At 36.7% G+C, this 18,377-nt stretch overlaps 2 protein-coding genes across 2 annotated transcripts; one reads left to right on the top strand and one right to left on the bottom strand.

Annotated features, from left to right (window-relative positions):
- Positions 1-685: 685 nt before the first annotated feature.
- LOC109396490 (olfactory receptor 51H1-like) lies at positions 686-1,636 on the bottom strand. The gene has a single exon (XM_019668352.1). It carries the CDS (start codon positions 1,634-1,636, stop codon positions 686-688), a length of 951 nt encoding a protein of 316 aa, XP_019523897.1.
- Positions 1,637-11,126: 9,490 nt separating this feature from the next.
- LOC109396536 (olfactory receptor 52N2-like) lies at positions 11,127-12,086 on the top strand. The gene has a single exon (XM_019668399.1). The coding sequence runs from the start codon at positions 11,127-11,129 to the stop codon at positions 12,084-12,086; it is 960 nt and encodes a 319-aa protein (XP_019523944.1).
- Positions 12,087-18,377: the final 6,291 nt, after the last annotated feature.

Genomic DNA, 18,377 nt, shown 5'->3' with positions numbered 1-18,377 from the left:
TAAATACTAATTTGTGTGTGTAACATTTCTGGGTTTGGTCATAAAATGTAACATAATGTTTTCCATTCCAGTAATAAAATTCCCTTGTTTCCTGAAAAATAAAAATAAAAATAAAGGGGCTGGCCAAGTGGCTCAATTGGTTAAGAGCTCACTCAAGAGTGAGAGCTCTGAGCAACAGCGGTTTGATGCCCAGCCCAAGCTGAACTGCTGCTGAGCTGCCAACAGGTGGCAGGATGGCTCAGCTAAAAATAAATAAATAAATAAAAATAAAATTATTATCTCAGAAACCCAGCCCTTCAGCAGTGCTACAGGGCATCTTCAATCCTTATTGTAATTATTATTTAATTGATAATTAAAGAAAAACATTACTTAACAGTATATAAATAAACACTCATAAGTGTTATCTGGATAAACAGGTGATAATTTATGTCATTATTGATGCTCATCTTCAGTTTTAAGGAAGTACAGTTATGATGTCAATTAAATCATATTTTGTATGTGACACTAGATATCAAATTGCATATATCCTCAAACGGAGTATATGCAGACCAAAAATGACCTGTATTGTATCTTTACTCACAAGCCTTGCCCACCTTGCATTTTACCAGATGTGTATAATTTGACTGCATTGTATTATAACGGCTGAAGGCTACTTTTTCTGCATCTTACATTTAATTCCATTTCCCTATGTCCTGTTCTTTCTCCTCTGGAATACACGGATGATCCGCCTTCGTATCTGCTTAGTCTTCACACTATAAACAACGGGGTTTAGTACAGGGGGGAGTAACAGATAGATATTGGCCATGAACACGTGGACTACTGGTGATAAATGCTTCCCAAATCTGTGGATCATGGTGACGCCAATGAGAGGAACATAGAAGAGGAGAACAGCACAGATGTGAGACAGGCAGGTGTTGAGGGCTTTGAGCCTTTCAGCTCTGGAAGCGATGCCCAGCACAGTCTTCAGGATGAGCACGTAAGAAAAGAGAATGATGAGGGCATCTAGCCCCAATGTGAAGATGACTATGATGAGGCCATAGAGGCTGTTGATACGGGTGCTGGCACAGGCTAGCCGCATTGCATCTTGGTGGAGACAGTATGAATGAGACAAAACGTTGGAATGGCAAAACGGCAGCCGCTTTATAAGGAAGGGCACAGGGAAGACGACACAGACGGCCCGGGTGAGGACAGCTATTCCAATCTTGCCAATGATGCTGTGGGTGAGGATGGAAGCATAGTGTAGTGGGTTGCGGATAGCCACAAATCTGTCAAAGGCCATGGACACTAATACTCCTGATTCTACCCCTCCAAATCCATGGATGAAGAACATCTGTGTGATGCATGCATCGAAGGAAATCTCAGGGGCATTAAACCAGAAGATGCTGAGCATGGAGGGCAAGGTGGACATGGAGAGACTAACGTCAGTCAGAGCCAAGATAGAGAGGAAGTAGTACATAGGCTCATGGAGACTCTCATCTACCTTGATGACAGCTAGGATGATACCATTTCCCAGGAGAGTTAGTGTGTAGAGCAATCCCAGGGGAAAGGCCATCCAAGGGTTTTTCTCTGGCATCCCTGGGATACCTGTCAAAATAAAACTATGGTGGTTGGCATGCGATGCATTAGAATTCATCATGGTGTTCTCACTACCAGGTGAGGCTGGAGTCTCCCATCTCGCTCACAGCTCCTAAATTGAAAACATATTTCATATAAGACAGGTCAATGGCTCTTTAAATATATGAATGGAACAGCAAAGGGAAGAAGTGTGTTAAAAATAGCCTCTAGAAGGTTTTTGGTTTTTTTATCATTTGTTTTTTTGCTTCCTAGACAATCACGTGGGATGACCTCCTTTCCCGTGAATTTAATTTGTTCATCTGAAAAATGGAGACAAGACTAAACCCCTAGTGTTTAGACAGTAAAACATTTGAAAATCTTCTGCTTTAACAGTTCTCAAGTTTTTGCAAAAAAGAAGCAGAAACACCTAAGGACTTAATAAAATAGAGTGTTTTGCTAAATAATAAAAAAAAATGCTAAACTCATTTTACCACATATACACAACTACACACATTCCACTATCTTTACAAACCCGTGTGTGTATGTGTGTGTGTATACATTCTCATACACACATACACACACACACACACACACACACACACATGTATGTGGGTGTGTATTCTTCCTCAATGCCTAGATATCTATTTCACTTTATTTATAATGGCTTACATTTGTAAATAGACACATAAGCAAATAAAACTGTTCAAATTAATATTTAAACTTCACGAATTTTAACAATTTATAATTTTCCATAACCTCATTTTAAAATAGCAAGGGACAGAGAATAAAATTTATTGGCTCAGAAACAACAACACGTGAGCAGCCACTCACCAGATTTTTATTTTGAGAGTCTCCTAACTCACCAGAAACTTGCAGCAATTCTTGAAACCACTTCTATCATCAAACCAACATTTAACCACTTTCAAACTTGCCACCAAAACTAGGGGCTGGCCAGGTGGCTCAGTTGGTTAAGAGCATGAGCTCTGAGCAACAGGTCGCCGGTTCGATTCCCACATAGGCCAGTGAGCTGCACCCAAGCTGAGCTGCTGCGATCTGCCAATGAGTCAGCTGGTTGGAGCATGTGTTCTTAACAACAAGGTTGCCAGTTCGATTCCTGCATGGGATGGTGGACTGTGCCCCCCCCCACTCCCACTCCCCCTGCAACTAGATTGAAAAATGGCAACTGGAGTTGGACCTGAGCTGTGCCCTCCACAACTAAGATTGAAGGACAACAACTTGACTTGGAGCTTGTAGGTCCTGGAAAAAAACAATGTTCTCCTTTCCCAATTCCCCAACACTGTTCTCTTCCCCAATTCCCCAATAAAAATTTAAAAAATAAAATCATATGAAATAATTATTTCCTTTCGTATAGCTATATAAAAACAGTATGGCCCATTTCTTCCAGGCTCCCTAGCTGATCGTCCTCCATCCACTATTCCAAAAATTCTTCACTCTGTAATTAAAATAAACCTTTAACAATTGGAATATGATTTATTTGTCACTAGCAAAAGCTCCTTTAAGGGCTTCCATTGTACTTAGAACAGAGTCCCAAGGCCTTATCTTCGCCACCAGGGTAAGGCATGATTCAGCCCCTATCACCACCTCACACCGTTTCTCTCCCGTTTGGTCTCTTTAATCCAGCTAAATTTGCAGTGTTTAAATTCCTGGATCTCATTAAGACACTTCCTGATCCAGGGTTTCCACATATGCTCTTCCCTGTTCTTTATGCCTTTCTCCACCTCCTCTATAGTCCCTCTTTGCCTAATCAAAGCCTATCTGTCCTTCCATGTAAGCCTTTTCCAAATGTCCGTCACCCTTTAAGACTCTTCAGTATGCTAGTTTCACATCCTGGGCTTTTTCTTATAAGTGAATACAGTTAATTAAACATTGCATAAGTAGTCGTTTCATATCTGTCTCTCTTACTAGTAGTTAAACTCCCTAAAAGAAAGGAATATTTATCTGTTCATCACCTAGTAGACCATCTGTTAAGTGTATATAAGCTTTTCCATATGTGCTGAATGAAGGAATGAAATGATGAATAAATGAATATGGATGCTCGAATGTCATTCTTCCTTCCAGAAGTACTGCAAGCCTTCAAACTCCTCTCTGATCTTTTGCAGGTGGGTTGAAAATCATTAACCATGAGAAAAGTCTGTTTTTCTAAAAAGGCCCAGACCAAAAAACAAAAACAAAGACAGAAAAAACCTTAAATGAGGAGTCTCTGAGAGGTAGCATGGTGTCTTTGTTCTTACCTAGGCACCTTCGAAGAAAAACCTCTAAAGCTGTTTTGGGAACTCTGAGTCCAGGTGGGGAGGATGGGGGTGTGGTCAGGTGCACCAGACCAGGTGGGCTTCCCTGCTTGTTCACCTCCTTTTTCTCTGCTGTGAGAGGATTTTCTGTTTGGGAGGCAACACAGCAAATAACTTATTTTGCAGATTCTGATCTCTTAGATAAGAGGAATCCATGAAAGATAGTATAGTCCACTTGTAAAGGTCGTGTTATGTGTAGCAAACAGAATTCAGGCCTCTCTCCCAGTAAATCACAATGCTCAGATCTAAACAAAGCACGCTGTGGTGGCTGTCTAACCTTCTGGCTCACTTTGAGAAAGGAGTTTTTTTATACTTGACGTGCTGAGTGTCCTTCACTGCTGATCCCTCATCTCAAGCAATTCAGACGGCTTTCACTTGGGAAGAATCAATTGGCCCATCCCTACTGCATGTTTTTCTAGAAAGATTTGAAAAATCTTTTTTCTCTGAATTAGTCCTCAGGGCCTGCTGAAGCACTTGTTTTTCTATGGAAATTGTTGATTTTTGTTTTCTCCTTCCTTTTTATTGCTTTTTATTCTGTATATCCAAGTGGTTTTACCCCATCTTCTCCTTTATCTTTTTTCTCATTCCTTTCTCTATTCTCCATCTTCTTTCTCTTTTCCATTCTCCCTGAATTTTCAGCCCCCTCTTTTCTCTAGTTCCTATTTTAATTCTAATTTATTCTTCCATCCAATCTAAATTTCATTCTTTTCTATGTACCAGATCCTCCCCCACGGTATGTCTTCTTTTATTCTGAATAGCAACATCTACATTTTACTTTTTTCCATCCTTCCTTTGCTTCCTGCCACCCCATGACACCCTATAGACTCTTCCCATCTGTCCTTATCATTTCTCTCACTAGAATTTCTATGAAGATTTAATAAAATAGTGTTCATAAATAATTCAGCACAGAGCTTGCCATGTGGAAAACATGTAAAAAGATTTTAAGATTAACGTATACCTGTATCAACCTGTTTTCCAGTTCAGAGTTAATTTGGCTCCTTTCCTTCCCTACAACTAGCAAACAGAGCACTTATACAGACTTCTCAAACCTCTGGTGGCATCTGGAGCCATCATGATTTTACAATAATTTCCTAACTGCTCTGGAAAAATCCCTCGAGGCATGATATGTAGTGCCACCTGGGCTATTCTACCCTGGTTTCCCTAAGAGCTCCAAACTCTCCCTTCATTTGTTAACTGTCCTTTTCTTCTGCTAGCACATTTAACATTTTTCTTAATTTTGAATTTTCTTTTTTTTTATTAAAATTTTTTTGGTGACATTGGTTAATGGTATTATATAGGTTTCAAGAGTACAATTCTATAACACTTTATCTGTATGTTGCATTATGTGTTCAACACCCAATGTCAAGTCTCCTTCCATTACTATATATTTGACCCCCTTTACCCACCACCCCACCATCCCACTTTCCCTTGGCATCTTGTCAACCAAGTTTGAGGAAGACAGAAAGGTCTACTTCAGTCTGAGTCTCAATAATGACATAGTGTTGTGATTTATCCTGAAATAGAGTTGGGTCTAATGTTCAGTAACACAGAAGACAAAGTTCTTAAATTTGTTGGACTTGTTTGGTTTCCTGGGTTGTTATTTCAATCTATCAACTATAACTACTTTATTTGTTTTAATGCATAATATTTTTTCATCAATGAGGTAATCCTTAAAATTACAGAAATAGCTGGCACATCAGTATGTGCCTTTGTGTGGTTAGTCCTCAAATTGTCCACAGACCCTTCCTATCACCTCTTCATGCCCCTTTTGGTCCCATTTCTTTTCCTTCATAGGCATAGTCACATTATAATAGCAGAGAACAAAAGCCAGATACAAACAATTCTTATGATGATACTTCCTTTTTCAGGCATAATAGAGAATTATGGCAGAAGATTATCTATTTATTTTCAATTTTTAAACCCATTTCTTCCCCAGTGTATATTACAGCCTATAGGAGACCACCTATACCATAAAAATTAAGAGCTGGTGCTTTATAATAAGTGTTTCTGCATAATTTTTAATAAGACTTTGTAACTATATCTAGACAATATCATGTGTTGTCAAGAATGTGGGGCAATTCGAATCCTTATACATCACTGATGGGAGTGTAAAATGGTTCAGTTACAACGGTAAATAGTTTGATATTTTCCCTAAAGTTAGATAAACACCTATCATACTGCCCAGTAATTCCTCTCCAGATACCTGTCCAAACCTGTTCACACACAGATTATATACTACTAATGTTTGTGGCAGCATTATTCATAATAGTTAAATGCTGTAAACAATTCAAGTGTATATCAATTAGTGCATAGATAAATAAATGTTTTATCCATATAATGACATACTGTTCAGCAAGGAAAAGGAATAATTATGAATACATCCAGCAATATGAATAAAACTCAAAACATTATGTTAAGTGAGAGAAGCCAGACATAAAGGCAATTTATTGTATGATTCCATTTATATAAAATTTCTAGTAAATGCAAACTATAAAAATAGAAAGCATATTCATGCTTTCCTGGAGCCAGAGAGGCCCAGGGCTGACCTCAAACTACCATCAGGGAATCATTTAAGGTGATGGGAGTTTTAAAACTCATTTGGGGTAATAGTTTCACAATTATATAAATTTACTAAACCTCTTCAAATTGTATGCTTAAAATGGATAAATTCAATGATAAGTAAATAAAATAACAATTAAAGATCAGTAGAGAGGAAGGGGCTTTTTTGTACTCTACATGCTAAGTGAGAGCCCTAGACTATTGCTATAGTCTAAATGAGAAGTCATGGTAACTTTGCAAAGACGGTAGGTGTGAAGATGAAAGGAATTTGAAGTATGAGGAACATATTTTGGTTTGGACTCAATAGGCCTTGGTAATGGATTATATATAAGGAAGAAGAAAAGAAAGATTTGGAATTTTGGTTTCAGCAACTGGGTAGGTTGTGGTATAGTTAGTGTGATTTATTGAAATTAACCATAAGCAGAGAGGAAGAAAAAGTTTGTTTTTATTTTACAGTATCCATTGTGTAGTTGCCTGTTCTAGAAGAAAGATGTACCATTGCACCATACTCCTTCTTACTGTTTTCACCTTCCAATAGCTGGCATTCACTTCTATAAACCCAAGGGATGACATTAAATTGTTGTCATGATGTTCTCTGCTTCCTCCCTCCAAATCCCTTCACTGTTGGAAGAATTTCAGTCAAGCCTTATGCGTTTCCTTAGATTTGATCAAGATATACTAAATTAAATTACAACTTTAAAGAAAGCTGTATTTCTACTGAGATAGGGGGAGCAGGAATGAAGAAACAATAAATTTCACAGTGTAATGGTTCAAATGAACATACAACCCAGCCTTATTACATAAAATATATTTTAATGAGTCTCTAGCACAGAAAATTCCAAAATTGTTTACTTAATGCTTTTGAGAAAGCTTTGAGACCCATACATGCTATGTTGATAAAGTTATGATAAAAGTTATGAAGCTGGAATTGAAGGGCTCTGAGAAGCCAGACATAATTCCTCATTTATCCTTCAAAGAATACCAGACACAGTTCATATGTTCAATCAGAGAAAAGTTAGTAAAATTTGAGCATAATTATTGATGTTTTTTTCCTCTCCCCTGTGCAAATATAATTTAAATACAGATCTAATTTCAACAAAGCTAAATTTACTTCTTTTCCCATCAGAGACCTATGGGAGAGACATCTATTTGTGAAGCTCCAAACAAATGTTCTCCTTTTGCTTAAAAAATCCCCTGGAGAAACCACTAAATGTTGTTAAATAAGGTTCCTAACCAATGCTGTGCAGTTTTCCTGAGCAATATCATTCATGAATGGAAATTTAAAAACATCTGGCATCAAGGTGAGTTTGGGTGACAGAAGATAAAAACTAAGTAAGATATACAGAAAATTTGCAACTAACTAGGAAGAATTTGAGTCCAAAGGTGGTTGAATAAGAACTGGATTATCTCACTCTTTAGACTTCTGAAAGCAGCTGCCTTGAAAACGTAGACGGAGTGGTGGGAAAAAATTAAATGCTGTTTAGGCACTGGAGGAAGGAGACCCCATAATGCTGATGTGACAAGGACAAAGGGATAATGTTACAGGCAAGCACTTTTCTGTACAATAATAGAAAGCACTTCTCTGTGCTCCATAGATAGAGGAGTCTTCCTTTGGAAGTGATAAGACCTCTACCAATGAAAATGATTAGTACAACATTTGGAAAGAATTCCAGTGACCATGTAGCCCAACTTCCTCACAAAATTCATGACACATGTCATTCTCTCTTTGCCTAAATACACCTGATGATAGTAATCTTGCTAGGGATTTCTATCTGCATGAATAAACATTTTTTGAACCAGAGTCTACTTTCCTATAACTTTTCTTATTCATCATATGTATGCCCTTAGGATGTGAAAAATAATAGAAAAGGCAATTATTTGCATCTACTCCATCATAATTCTAAATTACTCATCCCATATTCTCATCCCAATTCTGAATATCTCTAATTTCATTTTTTTAAGAAATCTTTAAGATTCCAGACATCTTTAAACCATGTTTGCCTTTCTCTAATGCACTCATATTTTTTCAATATGCACCCTAATTTGTTAAGGTATTTATGTACAAGCAAGAAGACAAACCAAAAAGGTTTTGAAATTCATTCATTTATCACACAATCATTTTTCTTATGCCACTATTTTAAGTCACTATTTTAAGTGCAAGAGATATAGCAGTTAACAAAATAGACAGAAATCCTCATGCACATAGATTTTAGTGAGATACCACAGATAATACTAATTGCATTGGATTAAGAAAAAGCTGGAAAGGGAAATGTCATACCAAATTTGGCAAGGGCCTGGGGGTTACAATTTTAAATTGGAAGGTAAGAAAATGCCTTACTTTCGGGCTGACCCTGAGTAGAGACTGGACACTATTGAAGGTATGTGTTATGGTATTATCTGGGGAAGAATAACACTGGAAGTGAAAATGACAAGTGGAAATGCCCTGAATTATGCATGTGCTTGCTGAGTGTGAGAAACCTCCAGAAAGCATGGATAGACTGAGAGGGTCAGAGATCAAGCAGTGGGAGCAACATTCAGAGATTTAGAAGGGTCCTAACTATGTAGAATGTTGTAAACAAATCAAAGAATGCGGCTTTTGCTCTAAGCAAGATGTAGGGATACTGGAGGTTTAAGGGGTAGCTAGACATGGTTTTACTTACATTTATTTTATTAAACAAAGTAATGGTAATAATATTAACAATACTTGTAATAGTAATATATATTTTGCTTGTTGTGTTCCAGGCTTTGGTGAAAATCTCCATGGTTTACTCTACTCAGTGTTAAAAGCATTCTAGAGTTGAGCAAATTGCTTTAGAAGTCAGTTCTAATCTCCTGTTTTCTGGGAAAATGTGTCTTTTATCTTTTTTTATATATTGACATTATTTATATAACATCATTTGAAAAGCATTCTACTGCTTAAAAGTAATTATTTACAGAGAGAGAGAGAGAGAGAGAGAGAGAAAGTCCTAGGTTTAATCTCATCCACAAAAAATGGAAAGAGAGAAAATAGAAGCAGTCAAAATTAAAACTTTGGAAAAGGCTGTTATGTGGGGGAGATCAAAATATAACAGAAATGGTGACAGAAGGAGAATTGACTTTGGGTGAGGAACACACATTGCAATATATAGATGATGCATTATAGAACTGTATACTTAAAGCCTATGTACTTTTACTAACCAATGTTACCCCAATAAATTTAACAAGAAAGATAAAAAAATATATGAGAAAAACATATAAAATGATTTTTGAAAATGCAACATAATACAATGCTGTGAGAAGATGAATAATTCAAGTTGATAATCTCAAACAAACAATAACTAAGGAGGAACTTTTAGAAACATAAAGAAAAATTTTCTCAAAAAAATAAAAATAAAGTCATGGAGTCTTATGATTTTAATTAAAAAGCTTTCAGGCTAGATTCTTATCCCAAAACATAGAAGAAATGTGGAAAGTTAAGTGTCCTCAAAAAAAGCAAAGAAATTATGGATGGATCTTGAGGTTATCATGCTAAGCGAAATAAGCCAGAGAGAAAAAGTCAAGAACTATATGACTTCACTCATATGTGGAATATAAAACTGAAGGCAACAAAGGTACAAAACAAACAAACAAAGAAACGAAAACTCATAGACACAGACAACAGCTTACTGGTTACCAGAGGGTAAGGGGGGAGAGGAGGTGGTAGAAGAGGAAAAAGGGGATCAAATATATGGTGATGGAAAGAGAACTGACTCTGGGTGGTGAACACCCAATGCAATATATAGATGATGTACTATAGAAATGTTCACTTGAAACCTATACAATTTTACTAACCAATATCACACCAATAAATTTAATTTTTTAAAAATAGAAAAGAAGAAATTAATAAAGATTTCATCCTACTCAATATAAATTTTCATAGTAATTTGAGGGCTAAAAAAATAAGATATAAAAATTATGAACATTTATAGATGCATATCATGCTTATCTACATAGAGATTTGAGAGAATCAGTAGGCAATATGAGAATTAATTAGAGCTTAACAGTGTCATTAGTTAAATGTAAATACTAAAATCTTCCATGTTTACCAGCAAGAAACAGTTAGAGATATAATGCAAAATGCACATGGTCATACTTTGTAAGGTGTAGCTTATCATATAACTTTTACCCTGTCAAATCTTCTGTCCTGATTATTCTGAATTAGAGAATCCAGAGTTTCCAGGTTTAGACTTGTAGATCGATCATGCTCAGCCCCATATCTGTATGCAGTAAGTAGGTGCTCATATAATTTGATTGGTTATAACCCAGTGGACACATCTGAAAAGACTTCTTGGAAGAAGGGAAATTATGTGAGGAGTTATAATCAGTGTTATTTAACCAAGGTCCATAATTTGAAAATTGGTAGAGGAGGCAAAAGCAAACATTAGTGACTGGCCTGGGCAGTATAAATAGACACAGTACATAGTATGGTACTAAGCTAAGTAAGACCAGGGTATTATTACTATATTTGCATTTTTTTTATTCAGTAACAGGCTCAAGACCACTATTTAGGATCAATGAACACAGTCTGGGTACAGAAAGATGATTTTTTTCTTCTAAAATTGTTATTTATATCATGCAAAATGTTTCTTCATATTTAGTCTCTGGCTGAAAATAATACCACCACTATCTTCTTGTATAGCACATCTTTATTCAAACAAAAAGTAACATGCCTTGAAAATGACCATCATGCATGGAGCCAACAGCTCCAGCCTAACACCAAGATACTTCATCCTCACTGGGATTCCTGGGCTGGAAGCCGCGCATGTCTGGATCTCCCTGCCATTCTGCTTCATGTACATCGTTGCTGTCGTGGGGAACTGTGGGCTCATCTCCCTCATCAGCCATGAGGAGGCTCTGCATCGACCCATGTACTACTTCCTAGCCTTGCTGTCGCTTACAGATGTTAGTGGATGCACTTCATTTGTCCCCAATATGTTATGTATCTTTTGGCCCAATCTCAAAGAGATTGACTTTAATGCCTGCCTTGTGCAGATGTTTTTCATCCACATGCTGACGGGCATGGAGTCTGGCGTGCTCGTGCTCATGGCGCTGGATCGCTATGTGGCCATTTGCTACCCTCTGCGCTATTCCACCATCCTCAACAACACCACGATTACCAAGGTTGGGCTTGCCACATTCACTCGAAGTGTGTTGATCATGATCCCATTTACTTTCCTGATCAAGCGTCTCCCTTACTGCAAGGGCAACCTCGTCCACCACACCTACTGTGACCATATGTCTGTAGCCAAATTATCCTGTGGAAACATCAGGATTAATGCTATCTATGGTCTCATAGCTGCCGTATTGATTGGGGGCTTTGATATGTTCTGCATCTCCACGTCTTATACCATGATTATCCGTGCTGTAGTCAAACTGTCATCTGCAGATGCTCGCCACAAAGCCTTCAGCACCTGTACATCACACACATGTGCTATTATCATCACCTATGTCCCAGCCTTCTTCAACTTCACTCACCGCTTTGGGGGACGTACCATACCTCACCATGTTCACATTTTTGTAGCCAATCTCTACCTGTTGGTGCCTCCCACCTTGAATCCAATTGTCTATGGAGTGAAGACAAAACAGATCCGTGAAGGAGTGATCAAATTGTTTTTTAGAGAAAAAGACATATTGAGTATGAGATAAATCTATGATACAGAATTCTACATGTAGCATAAAGATAAAGAGAAATGTTGAGACAGAGTAAATGCAAAATTCAACAACTGTGAGCTCGGGAAAATATGTCAATATTCTGCTATAAGATTTATGAGACAATCACAGAATTTCACAGCTGAGACCTCTAATTTGGTAGAAAAAAATAAGATAGACAGGAAATAATTATATCTCCCACACAGTTTAACTTTATTTAAACCTTGTGAAATGGATGCAACAGAATGTTATAGTTACAATATTCAACTTAGGTAAACTCTTGATGATTCATGAACTTTGATCTAGGCACTGTGAGGAAGTATATGGGAAAGAATAAAGAAGGTCACATAGCCTCGGGAGACTCCAGAAGATTGGGGAAGACACATGAGCAAACTGTCCCATTTGTTACAGAGAAGCAAGAAACTCTTTCACTGACTGTCTCTGCTGAATTCCAGAGGTCCTGTCATCTTTTTAAGTCCATACTTATGTGGAACTTGTATAAGTTTAGAAAAAAATTACCTTCTTTACTCATTTATTTCTGACATTCTGTTACCTAGGTAATTATTTGGATTCCTATGAATGTACCAGTGTACATATAAATGAAGCTGGAGAAAATAAGACTAATGGAGTTCATCATAATCTGGGAAGTACTCTATGGAGTTCATATGAAGAAGAATTTTGAAAGACACAGTGGATACTATTTGATAGCGGTTTGAGGAAAGGAGCTATATATATATATATACATGAAAGGAGACTTGAAGGAAATCTGTGTAACTTGCCAATCAAGGATGTCTGGGCTTGACTGCTTTACTTGACTCTAATATAAGAGAAAAACAGTTGAGTGATCAGGGACAATGAAGAAAGGAGTACCTTATTTACATTTCTGGAAATAACAGAGAAAAAAAATAAATGGAAGTGGAATGATAAATGTGGTATTCAGATATAGCAAGATTGAAAAGTAAAAAAGAATAAGAGCATAACCCAAAAGGAAACTAGAGTAATCAAATGTGATCAGAAAACTGGTATAAATAGATCTGTAGGTAGAAATATTAGTTATATTTATTAAGATTATATTCTTGTTTGCTTACATGAAGAATATATTTTAATATGTTATACATAGTCAAATGATTAAGAAATGTATTAATCACATCATATACTTTTGCAATATAATTTTCACATGTTTGGAAGCAAAACTTGTGTTTAAAAAATACTTACATTATAAAAGTTACTCTAAGTGACGTAAATTATAAATTTATAATCAGTAAAGTTGCTATCTCTTGGAATTATGTTTTGGGTTTGGTAGATTTTGTTCATCAGGTATTCTCAGTTAAACCATACCAAAATACTAGCAAATAAATTAAGAAATGACTTTTCCTAGACTGCCATTTTGAAACATAAATATTTTGTGAGGTATTATTAATAATGCTTTATATATAATATATCATTGAACTTTTACTTCCAAAATATAGAGTAGCTATAATTATCCTTATTTAATAAATGAAGGATAGGAGCTACAAAAATAGCAAGACTGGATGAATCTCAGAACATTACGATTAAAATTTAAATACTATATGTTGATATGCCTATTCTGTGGGGAAGGGATGTGGGAGGCAAAAACAGCAGCAATAACAACAAAGTAAAACCAGAACATAAACTTAAATTCTGGAGAAATAAAATGCAAAAAATAAAATTTATTTGAGTAACAATCTCCAATTAATTTTGTCATCTTCTCCTTTACAAACTCAAAAATGGGTTTCATGGGTGAACAAAACACAATTGTAAAAACTAAGATTCACAACTGAATTAGAAACAGCAAGCCAGAATCATTAAGAAATTTAAAAATAAGTATAAGGTAGATGCTGATGGAAGAAAATTCTACTCAGTATCCATGGGGAGAGATAAGGAATGAAGCGGAAGGAGAAAAAAAGGAGAGGTGAAGACTGGAATAAATGGTGGAAAGACACTTCATTTCAAATTTCATCTCCCATCCTAGAGAGCAACACAGACCCCAGTGGGCCTGAAAACAGAGGCCCACCCTCCCACATCCACCTCACACAGTTTGATTAGGTCTAGAACTAAGATATCAAGTACAAAGAACTCACACCCAGATTTCAATTTAGTTAAATCATATTTTCTTTCAACTATGAGATATTAATATTCCCAAAGGAAAGGACATGGAAGCAAATTACAAGGTAATACCAAGGGTGGTGAAAATTATTTTGCTACTGCAGAATCTCCAGAACCACTTGGCCCACCATTTCAGACTGGTCATCTGTGTAGATGTACAGAGGTAAGAAAAATGAAATAACAAACAAAACAGTACAGTAAGTCCCAACTTAGGAACATTCGAGTTGCAAACTTTCACAGATACAAACGGACCTCACATTACAAACATTCGTAGATGCAAACAAATTGCGGAAGTAGCTCACGTGTGTGAGCTCAGGTGTGGGTCAAATTCCATCTTGCCCTCCATCTCCTATTGCTGATGATCCTTCAGCTCCATTCACATCAGGTGTGGGCCAAATTCCATGTTGCCCTCCATCTCCTATCGCTGATGAGCCTTCAGTTCCATTCACATCAGGTGTGGGCCGAATTCCATGTTGCTCTCCATCTCCTATGCTGATGAGCCTTCAGCTCCATTCACATCAGGTGTGGGCCAAATTCCATCCTGCCCTCCATCTCCTATCGCTGATGAGCCTTCAGCTCCACCATCTCCCACCTACCCTCCCTCTTCCAGTTAGTAACTCTCTTCTTGTCAGTTCACTCCATGCAGTCCCCTATATGCCAGTGGTTGTACTGTACTGTACCACCATTTTAAGGTAACTGTAAAAATTAAAATATTTACTTACAGTATTTTTGTGTGTGTTTAGTTTTTTATGCTTTACATTGTATATTTGTGTCAAAGGTGTATAATACCCACTTTGTCGAATTTATGAACAAATCTGACTTACAAATGTTCTCCCGGAACTGAACTCACTGATAAGTCGGGGACTTACTGTACAAATGAGAGGACATGAAGTACAGTGAGCATTCCACAAGACCCTCTCACAACAGGGTCTCTACTAGCAGTTGTGTTTTATGTTTTACTGAATGACAATGTTAAGTCAAAATGTATAACAAATCTTGCCTCACTTTTTCCTTGAGTTCTGTCTCTCAGTATTAATGAATGACAAATTTACTTTTCCTTGAAATAAAAAATACCATAGACATACGTTGTCTTTCAAAAAACTTAAAACTATTTCCAAAAAAGTTTTATTTTTTTAATTCAATATTATTTAATATTAATTTCAGGCGTGCAGAATAATGGTTAGACATATAATTTATGCAGCAATCCCCCCGATTAGTCTAGTACACACCTCACACTATACATAATTGTTGCAACATTATTGACTGTATTCTCTATACTGTACTTTATTTCCCTGTGACTATTTTGTAACTATTTCTTAATCCAAAACAGTTTTATAGAAAACTGAAAACAATGCACAAGGATTGCTTAATTATTTTGTGAGATGATAATCAGAGATGAGAATTTTGAATTTAACATTTTAAAATTAGAGATGAAATCAAAGGCATTTCAGTCAATAGAAAAGAGGTTTGGTATTGGCCTGGAATTCTCCCTTGATTCCTTTGCAGCAATTGATGTCTGTAGAAACTACACAATTGTGCATACCTATCTAAGTTTTGGGTAATTTTATGTTACATGGTGAAGGCACAGATTTCTTTATCCAACTGATGCTACTTTCATGCATCCAAATACACCCTAAACCCCTATGTAATGGTAGAAAATAAAGATTTTGTAGGCAAATTCACATGGGGTTGAGTGTGCAAAGTAGTGTTAGAGAGTGCTGTGGAGGAAGGGGTGCGTATGTAGAGTGGGGCATTTTGCTACATATAGCTGCTAAAAATAAGTGTTGCAACCTGGGGTAAGGATAAGAACTTTGCTGCAGTGAAATTTGGGAGTTTGGGGGTCATAAAAGAGGGAAATCAGGAGAAAGAAGGGCAAGAGAAAAAGGAAAAAGAGGAGGGGGAAAGAAAATTCCGAAAGGTTATCACAATCTGAATATTGTACAGAGGATGTGGTATGATAAGAAAAAACAAATAGAAATAATTTTAAGAAAAGGAGGAGAGAAATTTTGGAGAAGGGATACAATTATTCTCTGCTTCTTATTACTTCAAGTATAAGGACTTCATTTAGACTCACATTCTTTTTTTTGTGAAATACACGTTTTTGAAATTCGTTTCAGCTGTACAACACAGTGCACTAGTTATACTTTCTACCCCTCAAAGTGACAACCCCCCTCCCCCAATCCGCTGCCCCACTCCCTCTCCCCGCCATATCATACATATCTATTACAATTCTCTTGACTCCACTCCCACACTATACTCCACCCCCAGTGACTATATATATATTCAATTATAGTTGACATACACTATTATACAACATCAGCTTCAGGTATATAGTGCAGTAATCAAGCCTCTACCCCATCCATTAAATGGTCTCCCTAACAAGACATGTGACCATCTGACTCCCTACAAAATATTTGCAACATTATTAATTATGTTCCCCAAACTGTCTTTCATATCCCTGTGGCAATATTGTAGTTACCTATTTATGCTGTCTAATCCCGTCCCCTTCTCCCTCATCCCCACCCACTTCCACCTAGCAACCATCAGTTTTTCCTCTATATCTTTGAGACTATTTCTGTTTATTTTACTCGTTCATTCAGTTTTTTAGATTCCACATATAAGTGAGATCATATGGTATTTGCCTTTCTCCGACTGACTTATTTCACTTAACATAACAGTCTCTAAGTCCATCCATATCATTGCAAATGTTACGATTTCATTCTTCTTTATAGCGAAGTAATACTCCATTGTATAAATGTACCACAGTTTCTTAATTCAGTTGTCTTCCAACGGGCATTTTGGTTGTTTCCAAGTCTTGGCTATTGTAAATAGCACTGCCGTAAATAAAGGAATGCATATATATTTTTTCAAATTAGCGTCTTGGGTTTCTCTGGATAGATACCCAAGAGTGGAATATCCAAAATTTATAAAACACTCATTCAACTCAACACCAAAAAAACAAACAACCCAATTAAAAAATTGGCAGAGGATATGAAGAGGCATTTCTCTAAAAAGGACATTCAGATGGCCAACAGGCATATGAAAAAATGTTCAACCTCACTAATCATTAGAGAAACTGCAAATAAAAACCACAATGAGATACCACTTCACTTCAGTAAGAATGGCTATCATCAATAAATCAACAAACAAGTGCTGGTGAGGTTGTGGAGAAAAGGGAACCCTGGTGCACTGTTGGTGGGACTGCAGATTGGCGCAGCCATTATGGAAATCATTATGGAGATATCTCAAAAAACTAGAACTGAAACTACTGTATGACCCAGATATTCCACTCAGACTAAAATTCTTAAATTTTCATCCGAACTCTCATTCCTCTGAACAGGAAAAGCATCAGTTATCGGTGTTTATTATGGATGTGTTATATGTTGAGCCCTGAACCCTCACACTAGTCCATCTCCCTCTCTGAACAGACCATGCATTCTGATCTGTCCACATTGGCACAGAAAGTGGCCAGCCCATCCCAAAAAGGGTTGAATTTGTCTATGCTTGAGCCTGGATGAGCAAGTCCAAACTAAATCAGGGGCAAAATATAAACAAGCCCTTTTGATTGAAGATCTAAAACCTTATGCTCCCAGATGTGTCTTCATAAAATTGTTGACATTTTGATGTCAACTTTCCTGCCTCCACTGTATCTTAGTTAGCCCAAACTGGGGAGAAAAAGACAGGTTGTTATGAATAGGCCTTTGAAAAGCACAAATTTTAAGATAAAATTAGGACAATATGTAAAGATAAATGAATAAGATAAAGGAAAAATCAGATAAAGACAAAACATAATTGCATAGTTAAGTGTTACAGGTACAATAAAGATGTATCTTAGCACAAATTATAAACATCAGAAACTGTTTTTGGAAGAAATTACTGTTTAAGCTGATACTGAAAGATAAACTGGTGTTAATAGGGTAAAAGGAGGATTGGAGGTAAAAATTGTCCCAGGAAGAGGAAAGGCCTGCATGGAGGTCTGGAGGAAACAACAGGTTACACTTAAGGCACTGAAAAGATTAAGTGGGCTGAGACCAAGGGCCAGTTCTTTCTGAGTTCATAGTATATAGGTTTTGTGGGGCTTTTTTTGTTTTGTTTTTTTTAAACCTAATGTGTTTTCTTTCTAACGTGTTTTGTTATTGCTGTTTTCTTTCATACAAAACA

The sequence above is a fragment of the Hipposideros armiger genome, unplaced genomic scaffold, assembly GCF_001890085.2.
Source record: "Hipposideros armiger isolate ML-2016 unplaced genomic scaffold, ASM189008v1 scaffold_525, whole genome shotgun sequence".
NCBI classification, from domain to species: Eukaryota; Metazoa; Chordata; class Mammalia; order Chiroptera; family Hipposideridae; genus Hipposideros; species Hipposideros armiger.
Note: the sequence above shows the minus strand (reverse complement) of the source record. Positions and strands in the feature narration are given on the sequence as shown.

Excerpts from the sequence above, each read along its gene's own strand:
- LOC109396490 (XM_019668352.1), bottom strand. The coding sequence starts at position 1,636 with ATGATGAATTCTAATGCATCGCATGCCAACCACCATAGTTTTATTTTG.
- LOC109396536 (XM_019668399.1), top strand. The coding sequence starts at position 11,127 with ATGCATGGAGCCAACAGCTCCAGCCTAACACCAAGATACTTCATCCTC.